The sequence below is a fragment of the Eschrichtius robustus genome, chromosome 7 (assembly GCF_028021215.1).
Source record: "Eschrichtius robustus isolate mEscRob2 chromosome 7, mEscRob2.pri, whole genome shotgun sequence".
NCBI classification, from domain to species: domain Eukaryota; kingdom Metazoa; phylum Chordata; class Mammalia; order Artiodactyla; family Eschrichtiidae; genus Eschrichtius; species Eschrichtius robustus.
Window position 1 is genome coordinate 132,432,328 of NC_090830.1, and position 13,791 is coordinate 132,446,118.

The window sequence follows — 13,791 nt, forward strand, 5'->3', positions numbered from 1 at the left end:
GTCTTTATTGAATTTGTTAAAATATTGCTTCTGTTTTTATGTTTTGGTTTTTTGGCCACGAGGCACATGGGATCTTAGCTCGCTGACCAGGGATCGAACCGACACCCCCTGAGCATTGGAAGGCAAAGTCTTAACTACTGGACCACCAGGGAAGTCCCCAGAAAGCCCTCTTTTAACTATGGACCAGATTTTATGAAGCATCCCCAAACCACAGCAGCCTCAAAACCCCCATGCTAGGCTGGCTAGGATAACGGGATGACGGTCACATGTGCGGATGGCCACACCTGTGCAGGGTCACCTCCTTGCTCACCTGACGGGGGTTGGCCAAGTACAGCGGGACTACCCCTTGAGGCCCCCAGAGGACACACATGTGGGGCTGGGACCACTGAGGGAAAAGGACCTCCCACCACACACAGCCCAAGTCCACCCAAAGATCTTCACTGCTGCCCAAAGGCAGTTGCCAGGATCCTCTGGGCGGCACCAGTCGTCTAGACAGCTGACGCCAGAACAAGTACCTGGAAAGGTCCACAGATGGGAGACCCATGCAGGCCTTAGAAAGACCTGAGACAAACGGCAAACTGCCCTGCACACTTAGCACGAGGCTCTGGAGGCAATCAGTCAAACTGATCCTCAGCCCCCAGGACCGGCGTGGTGGCCTGGAAGGCAGCATGCACAGCTCCCATCCCCACGTGCAGGTGGCCAAGCGGGGAGCGGAGACGCGGCCACACAAAGCCCAGCGTGGTCCGGAGTGGGCAGGGAAGGACACACCAGGCCCGCACCGGCAGCCCTCTAGCCTGAACCGCTTCCCAAGGGTGTGATCGTGTCTCCTGCCACCCAAAGAACAGCTTCCCCTTGAATGCAGCTGCTCCCCCAATTAAAAGGCCACTTCCTGCAAAGCAGCACAGCTCAACCCTTACTGGCTGGGCTCAGCAGTCCGATCCCCAGAAGGCCAGACACAGAACCAGATCTAGGGTCCGATAAGCGGCATATTTCACAGGCTTGCATTTCCACGACCTAGAGCTGCAACTCGTGACTGGGGCCAAACCGGGAACCAGATGCTGACCTTGGGACATAAATGAGCCCCTGTCCGAGGCTCGGCTTTCAACTCGGAAACGTGGCTGTGTTGAGGGGTCCACCCAGCCACCCAGGGCCTGCGGTGGCAGAACCCTGCCTGGGAAAGGAGGCTGCGGAGCCTCATGTTGGGGTGAGACATCTCCCTTGCTTTGTGAACATGTTCATCCACGTTATAAAAACCGTTCTAAACTGTCAACAACAAATGTCCTGCAGTTGGCTGGAGTTGATTCAGAAAGCAGTTCTGGAAAATGAGGGAAGGCAATGACTGTCCCAGACACCCCGGGGAGGTGCCCACCCCACAGCAGCTCCCCTCGCCTTTCACGGGAGGGACGATGTGGCAGGTGAAGGGGATGGGTGGTCTAGCGAGCGGCCGCGAGGCAGTGATTCGCAATAAGATTGTGTCGCTCACACACATATGGAATCTTAAAAAAACGGTACTGATGAACCTAGTGGCAGGACAGGAATAAAGACGCAGACGGAGAGAACGGACCTGAGGACACGGGGTGTGGGGGGAGGGGAGAGGGAAGGGTAAGCTGGCACGAGGTGAGAGAGTAGCACTGACATATATACACTACCAAATGTAACACAGATAGCTAGTGGGAGGCAGCCGCATAGCACAGGGAGATCAGCTCGGTGCTTTGTGACCACCTAGAGGCGGGGGACAGGGAGGGTGGGAGGGAGACGCAAGACGGAGGGGATATGGGGATATATGTATACATATAGCTAATTCACATTGTTATACAGCAGCAACTAACACACCAATGTAAAGCAATTAAACTCCAATAAAGATATTTTTTAAAAAATGTGTGCTGCTAAGTGTGGCACTATTTTAAGGTTAAAAAAAAAAAAATGCAGTTACCGTTGGAAATCTCATCTTTGTTCCCACACTGCTATCTGCCTTTTCATTTGGCAAACTCTCTTCTCTCTGCGGTGTCCCTGGGCAGCTCTCCCAGGCCGAGGGAGCTGCGTCCACTTCCCTCCCACACCTCCGGGCCAGTCTGGGATGTGGCCAGGCCGCAGTTTGGTTTTGAAAACTCGGTCAAGTGCAGATATGCTCTCCCCGCACAGCAGAGAACCCGATTTTTCTCAGGTTGCCTCGCTTTTCACGTCTTGTTTTGCACCCAATAGCTCCCCGCTCCAGGGGCGTCCTCCTGCCTGTGCCCTGCCTGGCCCGAGGGGGAGTGAGCCTTTTCTTGCTGGCCCAGGATCTTGGGCAGAAACGTCTCGGGACGGAGGTGATGACCAAGGAACAGTGTACGTCCAGCCCGGAGGCTGAGGACCTGATAGAATCACAGCGTGGCTCCCGGCCAAGGCGCAAGTAAAGGGCAGTTACTGAAGTGGACGTCGGCCCACGGGCTTTCAGCTGCTCACCAGCTTTGTAGGCTGAGGCTGCCCTCTCCAAAGTGGACCCTCAGACCCAATCCATCCTCATTCCTTCCCAATTCCTTACACCTCCAAGCTCTGACATGTGAGAGCCTGGCCTGGTTCCAGGGACCCAACGAGGAACCAGACGTGGACGCTCCCTCAGGGACCTCTAAACACACAGGGAATCTGGCTTATGGAAGAAACAGCTTTCCTCAAGGTACTTCAAATCTGGAACATGAGGGAATACCCCGGCGGTCCAGTGGTTAGGACTCGGCACTTTCACTGCCGGGGGCCCAGGTTCAATCCCTGGTCGGGGAACTAAGATCTCACAAACCACGCGGCACAGCCAAAAAATAAAATTAAATTAAAATTAAAACAAAATCAGGAACGTGAAGTCAGTTTCAATCAGGGCCGAGATGTGGAAGTCAACTTGTCTAATACAGTACAAGTGAAATCGGAACATCCTGAAATTCAATGCAGGCTGGAGCTGAATGGCCATGATGAACCTTGGTGTGTTCAGGGCTGAGGAAGAGGAGAAAGTAAAGCAAACCTGGACGACGGATGCAGATACGCAACCACTCTTCCTCTGTGCTCATGGCAGGCATCACTAATTGATCCCAGCACTCCTGGCCTCAGAGTCCCTGTTGACCCCAATGCCCTGAGGGCTGCCCTGGCAAGGCTAGCTGACATCTGCTGGCCAAGCTTAAGTGCGCTCAACCTCCTCTTGGAATGGGTAAAGGAAGGTGAAGGTCAATGTTGCACACATTCCACCAACACTGTGAGCACGGAAAGAAGCGGGGAGATGTAGGGAGGCCCCAGGGGAAGGATGCAAGGTCCCCGCAGCCAGGAGCAGAACGCAGACCTCCTCAGTCACTCCGGGAGAGCCCTCGGTTCTGCTGAGAAGGGTGGGCTTCTGGAGAGGAAGGGGAGAGAGACCCCAGAGTGGGGCTCAGCTCTGTGGCAGGTGCCTGGGTTTGCACCCACCCCCTCACAGCAAGGACCTCACCTGTACCTGGCACTGTTCCCGATGGCCTGTGACACCTGCCCCCTTCCCAATGTGACTCTGCTGCTCCCCCTGCCAAGAGGGGGGTCCACTTCCCCAGCCCCAGGAAATGTGCTGGCCTCGTACTTCAGTCTGACCCACACAGAGTGACAGAGGTGCTGCGGCACCTCTTCCAAGGCTGGGCCTCTGGGGTCAGCGTCACACCATCCAAATTCACACAGGAACCCGAGACTAGCTGGGAGGCACTGGGAGGAAGGACCCTGGGGCCGGGGCCCAGCCGTCCCAGCTGAGGTGGGGAGGCCACCACAGACTGTCCAGTCCCAGCTGAGCTCAGCGGCCTAGAAGCCAGGAAGTTCTGGAGTGACCGGCCACACAGCAATAGCTAGCTGACGTGCCCAGCAAGGCAAGGCCAAGGCGGTGAGCCCACCTCTCCTCCACCAGCAGGGACCCATCGCCAGTGCTGCAGAAACCCCCAGAGGCTGGTCCCCAGGCCTTGCCAGGACAGACCAAGGTGAGAGATCCCAGAGGGGAGGGACTTCTGCAGGGTAGGTGTCCCAAGCAGGGATCAAGCTGTTCAGTAATGATGAATTTGCTGTCACAGGCATCCTTATGTCAGGGCTGGAGCCCCTCTCTCCTTCCCCCAGTGATGGGTTAGGCTGCTTCTTCCCCACGGCACTTGCAAGGGCCCTTCTCCAAGGCCTGGCCAACTGTAGGTTTCAGGATTCTGGTGTGGCCTTTTGAAACAGCTCTCTCCTCACTTTCCTGAATGAACCCCCAGCTCTCAGACTTCTCCCCTGGAACACCCTAGAAGCCCTATCTGACGCTGAATCATACGGCCTGGTCACTGGGAGTCTCGTGTCAGTCTCTCCCTCTCCGGAAGGAAGTTTTCTGTTCTTCACTCCGCAGGTAGGGCACCAAGGCCTGGGAAGGTGACAGGGGTTCCTGGGGCGCCTGAGGGGTGAGCACAGGCCAGCTAACCTGAGCTCTGCAGTGTCAACACACCCAGCCATCTAGAACCTTGCCCAGCAGGAAACTTTCACTCGACCCTGACTGAGCGCTAGCCCCAAGTCAAGTACTAGAAAAACAGCAGGATTAAAGGTTGAAGACAGAACAACCTGGCTTAAAACTAGCACTGGGGAATAAAAAGGAGTGAAATACTTTTTTAACGAAAGTGCAGATGGCCGTGCCATCACTGTGTGTATCAGCAACTACTGGCACATCTTGCTTCATTGCATTTTGCAGATACCGCTTTTTTTTTTTTCTTTAAAAACAAACTGAAGGTTTGTGGTAACCCTGTATTGAGTAAGTCTACTGTCACCATTTCCTGCATATTTTTAAATTAAGGTGCGTACACTGTTTTTAAAGACAGCACTGTTGCACGCTTTACAGACTACAGTATAGTGTAAACATAACTTGTATACGCACTGGGAAACCAAAAAGTTCATATAACTTGCTTTATTTGCGATATTTGCTTTATCATGGTGGTCTGGCACAGAACCCAAGTTATCTCTGAAGTATACCTGTGCGGGCACTGCCCACAGGCCCCCGTGATGAGTGGTACAGCCAGGTAGGAAGGAAGCCCAGCGGTCACTGCACACGCAGCCCTCTCCTCACTAGGGCTATCAGCAACTTGAATGCTACTTGGTCTTCTAAAGCTGGGTTCCTCTACTTAGCTGTGAATATACCAACCACCACCACACTGGCACGTTGAGAGGTGAATGGTATAGGCGTTTGAGTTATACCTCTCTATAAAGCTATTAAGAAAAAACACAAGTGTGGGGAAATGTGGCCTCACCAGGCCCTCTGAGCACCCAGGGGCTGGGCTGTTGGGGGTGACCCACACTCAGGGGGCTCCCGGAAGGCTGGGTGTGCTCCATGGGGGCAGGGGCTGGGGGGCGGCTGGTTTGAAGCCACTCCTCAGCCCCGATTTTAGTGTCCTCTGCAAAAGCAGCTGGAGGCTCGGTCCACAGATGGCTACAGAGTACCCTGACAAGTAGATTAGCTTCTTAAATACAACATGGATCTTAACGAGTCATGGCCTCCAAGTGAGATGCTCTCAGGCCATCTCGCTTGTAGCTCAGGTAAGAGCTGGACAGAGAGCCGGCCCAGCAGGCAGCTCCCAGGCGCCCAGGCCGCTGCCCCCTCCCCACTCAAGGCTTGCTGGGTGCACGCTGCTAACCCACTGTGCACGCACGAGGTGTGTCTTTTAAGCAGAGGTCTAGACTTGTGGGACGCACATCATCTAGTTAAAAAAAAAAAAAAGAAGTACAACTTCTGAACCTCCAGAAAGACAAGCATTTGTTGTACTTTAACTGACTCCTTAGAGCTGCCCAGGGAAACTGTTCTGGCAGCCCGAATGGTGCAGGGTCCATACCACACTGGGGAACCGGAACAGAGAAAAGTCATAGATACTTTTCCTTTGCCCAGCAGAGCTTAAAAACAAAACCAGAGCCCTTTATCACTTGTTTAAACTCATTCCCTTAGACACTCACACGCTGGCCAGGCGGGCCTGTCTGGAGTCCACATGCCCCCGCCGTGCTGCGCTGGACGCACCCTTTCCAGGGTGGCTCCTGGTCTTCAGTGTTTGGGCTCCTTCACCCTCCCCAGTCCCAGGGGAGCCTCTTGTGTTCCTGGCGAATCCCTCTGCCCTGAAGAAGCGCCTGATGTTCTGTCTGGAAAGCTGGTGCTTCCCACTGGGGGCAAGGCAAACTGCACCCACTCAGACCAGGTGGGAAAGACCCTCCCAACTGACCGGGCCAGGAAGAACCATGCAGGGCATCACCGAAAAGCAACTACGCCGCCAAGGAACACATTTCAAAGCAGCTGAGGACGCTCGGTCCTGCTTCTACTTCGGGGGAAACGTGACATATGGTCTGCTTTCCCCCAAAGGCCCAGCCTCACGTGGGTGGCCCTGCAGAACCGGAGGAGGGATAAAGGGACGTGGCCTGGGTGCAAGGGCTGGAGGCTCTGGGCTTGGGGAACAGCAGACCCCCAGGTGCCAGGACCCACTGGCTTCCCGTCCAGGTGAGGTCACACCTCTGCATGCTTCTCAACACGGGGGACAGTCCCTGGAGGGGCAAGTGACCGGTAGCTTATGCCTCGGGCGGGGGACAACCTCAGCTGCCCCTTCTGGCCGGGAGCACACATGCTCTGCACCTCCTTTCCAACAAACAGCTCCGATGGAATCCCCTGGCGCTCGTTCTCTTACGGGACTGCCCTGTCTCCGCCGGGACCGCCAGGGGTCAGAAGGCACCCCAGCGGCCTGTGCCTTCCCCGTGCCCTCCTTCCTTATGGCAGCTCCTCCAAGTCTGTGGAAGAGATGAGCCTCAGGGCCTCGCCCTAGACCACAGCTGATAGGGCATGAACTTCTCAAGGGCGAAAGGGGGCTCCCGGCCACTCGCTGACAGGATCCTCCACGCTGTGTGTCTCAGCGCTCCTCAAGGGTGCTGACCCAAAGCCAGGGCTCAGCCAGCCACGCTCACCCACTGCTCCTTGGTCGGGGCCCGCCTTACCTCCAGCCACTGGCCAGCAGCGCCACAGCAGGAGGCGGAGACTGGCCGTGAGGTGGGCGTCCAGGGCCTGCTCTTCCCCCGTGGTGGCGGCTCCACTCTGGTCCCAGCTCTCGAGCCAGGAACCCTGAGATTCTGAACTCAAGGGCGGCTTTCCGAGTCCTGAGCTGCTCTGGAGCTCGCTGGAGAGACATACCCCCCTTGGCTCAGCGTCACCTGCAGATTAAAACAGCTCTCTGCAGCCCGGGGGTCCCTCCACCACAGTAATCAGACCAGACCGGACAGTGACGTGCCTGGGAGCCGGGAAACACCTGAGACCAGCCTCAAGTTGCAAAGCAGTAAGTCACGCAGCTGGCACTGCTGCCCTCAGACGTCTTTCCTTAATGGACTTGCAATCTTTCATTGCATCAATAAAGTCACCTACGCACCCCAAACCGGCCCACGCAGGCAACCCAAGGTTTGGGTAGCTGGGAGACGGCAAGAAGGTATAAGGACACTGTCCATGGGGCACCAGGACGAAGAGATAAAGCCAGTCCCACCGGTTCTCGCCTGTTTAGACAGGCTGCTGTGCTGGGTGCTTCTCTGGCACTTTCTCATTCAAACCCTGTGTTAGAGAAACTCCTTGAGAGCTGCTGCTGTATTGCCAACGAGGACGCAGAGACTGTGTGGTGAGAGAAGCTCATCCAAGGTCACAGAGCGACCACGTGGCAGGCCAGGTCTGTCTCACATCAGCGGCTCAGCCTCAACGCCAGGGCTCACCGCGGACAATCGGGGACAATCACATGCCACTCCTACGTCTCCCTGGGGACCCAACTGCACACGCCTGACACCGACAGAGCCACAGATGCCACCCGCCCGGCCCTGGGGCCCGCCCACTCTGACAGACAGGTGCTCTCACCTCAGTGGGCCGAGGCAGGCCTTCAGGTCCCCCCCTGACCCCAGCACTGGCTTGCCTACCAATCACAGATGCTCGGCTGGGAATTCATCAATCATAAATCAAGAACCATCGTCTGCTGTTTCTCATGGTAGAGACAGACCTTTCCCTTTGGGGTCACTCTGGATTTTGAGGCCTGAAGGGTCAATCACTGGGGTGGTAACTGCCATGCAATGTAATCCTGTGGCGCCAGGGAAGAGACAAAGCCCCTCCATCCTCCATTCCTCCCAAGCTGAGACGTGCCCAGAGCCCACCCCAAGTCCGTCTGGTCTGCTGCTTGCCCCTGGAGCCCTCAGAACCATGGAGATGGGAAGGCTGCATCCAGGCAAGTCAAAGCCCCCACAGGGGGAAAGTGACCCATGAGTACACGGCCCCTCCCCCAGCCACTCTCAGGGACACGTACTCACTTCGCAAAGTCCTAAGACCCAGCTACACCCATGGGCCCGGCTGATAAGAAACCTGGTCCAGAAGATGTCAGCTTGGCCCTTGACCTCTGCTCTGCCCCTAAAAGGATTAAGACAGGACTCCAGTCCTTACGAGGCGCAACCTGGAGGTGGCCTGTGGCCAGGCAGGGCTTGCTGAGGCACTGGAGCCTCAGCCGGGATGGAGACGGAAGAAGCACAAGGCTTTCAGATAACTTAGTTTTTCCTGTGGCTCTAAAACCCAAAAGGAAAGTGATTCTCAAGGACCCTTTAACAGGCTTGCTGTCCGGCGGGCCAGGGCCTCGGGGCTGGATGAGCTCAGAGGACTGAGCTTTTGACCAGCTCTGGGCCACGTGGACAAGACAGAGCCGGGGCCCAGGTGACCCACAGCTGTTCGGTGTCGCGGGCCTCTCACACCCAGTCACCACCTTAGACGGAGGGAGGACACGGTCTGTCCCTTCTGAACAGTAACTGCAGAGACGGTCGGGCCATCAGGCCTCATCGGAGGACAGAGCTCCTCACAGCAGCTTCTTGCTAGAAAATACTCGCAGTGTGTAGGGAGTTACCATGTCTGTTTCCTTGAGGTTTCAATCAGCCTGGGGAAAAACCCGATCCACGCCCTTCGCCACACGTGCTGGGCGATCTAGCTAAGCCTGCATGCAGAGCCCTGCCCGAGAGAGCCTCCTCGGTCACCTTCTTCCGTTACTGCCCAGAGATTCATTTAACAATTAGCTCATTAATGGTGCCAGATGCCAGGGCATCGCGGTGGGAGACCGTCCTCGTGAGTGTGTGGCCAACACCAAAGGAAAAGCCACCCATGCTGGCACCGCTGCGTCACCGTCTCCTCTCGGAATTGTGCTTTGCCGCCCTGAGAGCATCGTCCCGGATGGGGAAGCAATCGCTGGTTCTCTTATTAACGCCAAACTCAGCAGCAACTCCAAGGACCACATGTGAGGCACACAAAGTCTGTTCTCCACCCACAGCCTCCCCCAAGCGGGGGGTGTTCAGAAATCCGCGCCCCGCCTGGAGCCCCGACACTGGGCGGGGAAGCCGAGCAGCCCAGGCCGGTGTCTCCCCCTGGCCGGGGGCTGAGAAGGGATGGGCTGAGCCTCTGAGCCTCGGGGACTTCCAGGAAGGCCTTGCCCACGGCGTGGGGACCGCCAGCGGAGGCCACTGGGTATTTCACTTATTTCTCAAGTTCTAAAAATGTGCCCATGGCAACAACAGAAGGGGATGTTTAAGACAAATAAAGTGAAATAAAGATGAGAAAAGAACAAACGGATGCCAGGAGTCTGGCAGAGGCAGGCGCTGCAGGCCCACACGCTGGCCTGAGTGCCGCCGGCTTGTTTGTGATGGGCTCATGCCGGGCTGGTGGGACCAGGGGAGGCTGCAGTCAACCCACTAACAGCATAAATCACCTGCCCCGACCCCTCTCCAGGTGAGCATTTGGAGGGGCCTGGCACCCAGCAGGTGGGCTTCGGCACAGCCGGGACAGACTGGGGCCAGGGAACCCCTTGGAGGGGGTCCCCAACCAGACCGAGGACGCCCCACTCTTCTTGGTGCCTGCAAGGGCCCTTCCTTCCAAAGCACAGGAAGCAGCAGTAGGACAACACTGGCCCCCCAGGCTCGCCTGGCCAAGGTCGACAGGGGCCACAGCAGACGCGTCGCCAGGAGAGCAGGTCGGCCTCCGCGTGCCCCACGCCCCGAAGCCCTCCTGGGCTGCTGCCTCTCTGGTTGGCTAGCCCCCTGGCATCAGATGGACCGACCCCACCAGGGCCCCTGAGGAACAGACAAGACGCCCTTCTCCCTAAAGGCCACTGGAAGAGCCTAGCAGACTCAGGCTTATTTTTTGAACTGCACTGCCTGGCCCAAGGGCCCATAAAAACAAAATACCGCCCTGCTTCTTAGCTATGGCAGCCACCAAGGCCGGGATGGAGGCGGAAGAAGCACAAGGCTTTCAGATAACTTAAGTTTTTCCTGTGGCTCTAAAACCCAAAAGGAAAGTGATTCTTAAGGACCCTTTAACAGGCTTGCTGTCCGGCGGGCCAGAGGCCAAGCGTGCTGCCCTTAGGCCCCAGAGCAGCCAGGAAGCTAATTCTCCCAAGTGCAACAGCTGGTTGGACGTCCCCGCCCTGCTCTTTTCCTCTGTAACTTTACGTCTAAAGCGATCCAGACTCAAAGCCCAGTTCACAGGAAAACACTAGAACCCATCACAAAGTCATATTTATTCCTTCAAATATAAAGCATTTAATAGACAACTCCCCAGCAGGAAAGCCGGTTAGGTTGAGAGGTGAGCTTTAAGCACCGTAGATGCAGGGGGAAGGGACCGGCTCAGGCTGAGCTGCTGGCGACAGCATTCAACTCCCCAGGCAGAGCCCCCTCAACTGAGAAGAATCGCCACTTCCCTGTGGACTTGGCAATGCCCACCGAGGGCTGGGCTAAAGAAGCAGCAGACACCCTGGAGAGGAAGTCAGCTGTCTGCTGCAGGAGAAGCCCAGCCAGGCCCCAAGCCTGCGCCTGTGAACTTATCAACTTTGACTGGATAAGGCCCTAGTAAAAATTTTAACAAAATTTTTAGATGAGATGCAGGAAGTTGTCACAAGGTAGTAGAGCCTGTGAATGGGAGGGTGCAGGTTGAGGCATGATGGGGAGGGAACACTGCACATCTAGAGCGGATGCTGATTCTTTAGACATGTTGTTGAGGGCGGGAGAAATTCAGCTCGTGATTGCTCAGAAAAAGGATTTTTTTGAGCAAAGGGCTCACTGGTCCCACCTTAGGAGCAATGTGAATCTTTCAAGAGATCTCATTTCCCTCTTTACTTTGGTTGCTAGGAAGCTCAGAGTGAAATTCTCACCTGTCCTTGTGCACAGGACTGCAGGGAGTGCTGAGTTCTGGCCTTATCACCCAGCTTCATCTTTTCCTGCGCTTATTTTTCCATCCACTCAGTTTTACCCTTGTGTGTGTTAGAGCTCTTCCTGATAGCCAGGCTTAAATCCTCTTAGGACCAAAGAACATTTTACATTCCATTTAATCACACAGAAGAATTAATTTCCTTGACTCTCCCAGAAGGCAGCACAGTACAGAGGAAAGGGGCTTGGCTCTGCAGCAGAACAGCGTGGATCCAAGTGCAGTCCTGCAGGGCACCAGCTAGGGACAGGCAAGCACCAGTAGGTGCCCCTGGGGCCACACAAGCACTGAGCTTACCCACGTGCAAAGCCTGGGCCAGCCCATGTGACGTGGTCCTCAGAGCTCTCTGAGGGGTAAGTAGGTCCATCTTCCCAACGTCACACTTGGGGAAGTGACCGTCAGAGCACCTTGGGACTCCTACTCTGGAATCACCCTCTTTACTTCCTCTTGCTGACATGGACCTTGGTTTCCAGCATGGGCTGGTGTCCCCCGCCCTTCCCTGACTTCATACCACTGTTGAATTTCCCATGCTGTCCTAACGTGCTGTGCTTGGTGGTTCATCATGACACAGTGACCAAGCACAAGTTTGGAGTCAGACAGGCTGGCCCCAAATCCCTGTCCTGCTGTGTGACCTGGGGAAGAGTGCTAACCTCTCTGATCCTCAGAATTTTCATCTTGAAAGGGGAAATGCCTACAGTCTTCCTGGGAATTCAGATGAGATAACTGTGGTCCAATACTGCAGAATGGTGACATTTACTCTTATTTATTGGGCTGGGTAAGCCCTAGATGCACTCAAGGCTGGCTTCTCCAACCCCAGTCCTGGTAGAGAGCAAGAGGCGTATCAGGGGCAACTTGGGGCCAGGAGCTCCCTCTGAGCCCTGCGGGGGGGCGACGTTTTCCTACTAAGCCAGTATCGGGAGGACTCGCTCCCCATCGGCCTCACCAGCACTGCACACAGCTGAGCAGGCATCAGAGTGAGTTCCGGCTCTCCTCCCGTCGCCTCCCGTCCCCGGGAGCACAGCCCAGAGACCTCATTTACTAGTACAAACTCTGCACCAGAGTTTTCTCACCCAGCTCTCCCACGTTTAAACAAGAAGCTGTTCCGCTCACATTTGCAAACTCTTCCTGGGATCAGTTCTCAACCGCACTCAGAACGCATCCCCAGGAACCGCCCACCGTCTCAGTGGGGATGAGTGTTTACAGGTTTGATTTTATGCTCTCCTAACAATTTGGCAAAGGGTGTTTTATTCATATGCTGAGCACCACTGTTTGGCTAAATTTAACTGCCATGTGCCTTCCTGTTCCCGGAGCAGGAGGGAGCAAGTAAAAGTCAACAGTCTTGGGTTTTTTTCCCCCTTTACATGGAAAGCAACTAAAAAAGCCCTTTGTGTAAGCCAGCCTCAGAGGTGGGTAAAACACACCCAGCAGCACATTAACTTAAGTACATTTAGCTCCTATATTGCTAACAAGGGCTAATCAGTTATGGATTAAAGCATTATTTCCCTTTCATAAACTTAAAAAAAAAAAACAAAAAACCATGTACTAGCAAGGAGCCTATCAAATAGCTTTAGAATTCTTGCCTTGCGTAATCTTAGGGACAAGAAATAGGTTCCAAACACCTGAAAATCTTCCACGTTAATATATGTTGATTTTTCTCTTTTAAAAACGGTGTTGGGACAACTGAGTATCCACGGGCAGCAGAATGCAGTGGGACCCCTACCTCACTCCAGATTCAAGTCAACTCAGGATGGTGCAAAAGGACCTAAATGTAAGAGCTAACACTACACAAAACTCTTAGGAAGGAAACTGAGGCACAAATCTTCATGACCTTGGATGATGACACCAAAACCACAGCAACCAGAGGGGGGAAAAAAATAAACTGGACTTCATCAAAATGAAAACTTCTGTGCTTCAAGGACAATATCAAGAAAGTGGAAAGACAACTGCAGAATGGGAGAAAATATTTGCCAATCAGGTGTCTGATACCAAAAGCCAGTGAGGACTTTGGGTTTTGCTTCCTGGGCCCCAGGGCCCACCCAGGTCCACCCAGTAGAATGTAAGTTAGAGAAGCCCAGTGTCCAGTGGACACTGGACACTCAAGGGCAAGGGTCATGTGAAGAAGTAACGTGGCGAGGGGGTCTGTTGGCCTTGCCTTTTCTTGGGCTCACCCCGTCTGTGCATTGGGCTCAGGCACTTGTGTCCCCTGGAAAATCTAACTGGCGCCGTGGACGAGACTGCCACCTCTGCTAAGCATTTCAGAGAGGCAATCATCCCTGGAGGAGTTTGGGGTTGGAAAGAGACACTAATACACAGAACTGTTACCTAGAGACCAAAGCCACGTCCGACAGGCCACTTCCTGAAGGCAGAGGCCAGTGAGGCCCCGCTGGACGAGGCCCCACTCTTTATTACTCAGAGCCACTCTGTAAAACTGGAAGACCAAACGCCCATCTAGAGATGAGAAGGCATGGTCAGCCTGTGCCGGGCAACTTGGTGCTGCTCAGGCCACACGAAGGGGGTCTGGTGACAGGAGCTCGGGCAGAGCTGGCCGGTGTCCAGCAATAGTCTTAGCCCCATCT

At 55.0% G+C, this 13,791-nt stretch overlaps 1 protein-coding gene across 7 annotated transcripts in view; it reads right to left on the minus strand.

The window, feature by feature from the left end:
* The window catches only part of CTBP2 (C-terminal binding protein 2), a 164,460-nt gene that overhangs the window by 19,213 nt on the left and 131,456 nt on the right, over window positions 1-13,791 (minus strand). For 4 of the 7 annotated variants that reach the window (XM_068548739.1, XM_068548737.1, XM_068548740.1 and 1 more), the window contains one exon: window positions 6,955-7,167. The exons of the other annotated variants lie outside the window; for them this stretch is intronic. In XM_068548739.1, the coding sequence (XP_068404840.1) occupies window positions 6,955-7,167 (213 nt within the window). The remainder of the gene's footprint in view (window positions 1-6,954; window positions 7,168-13,791) is intronic. 7 annotated transcript variants of the gene reach the window in all.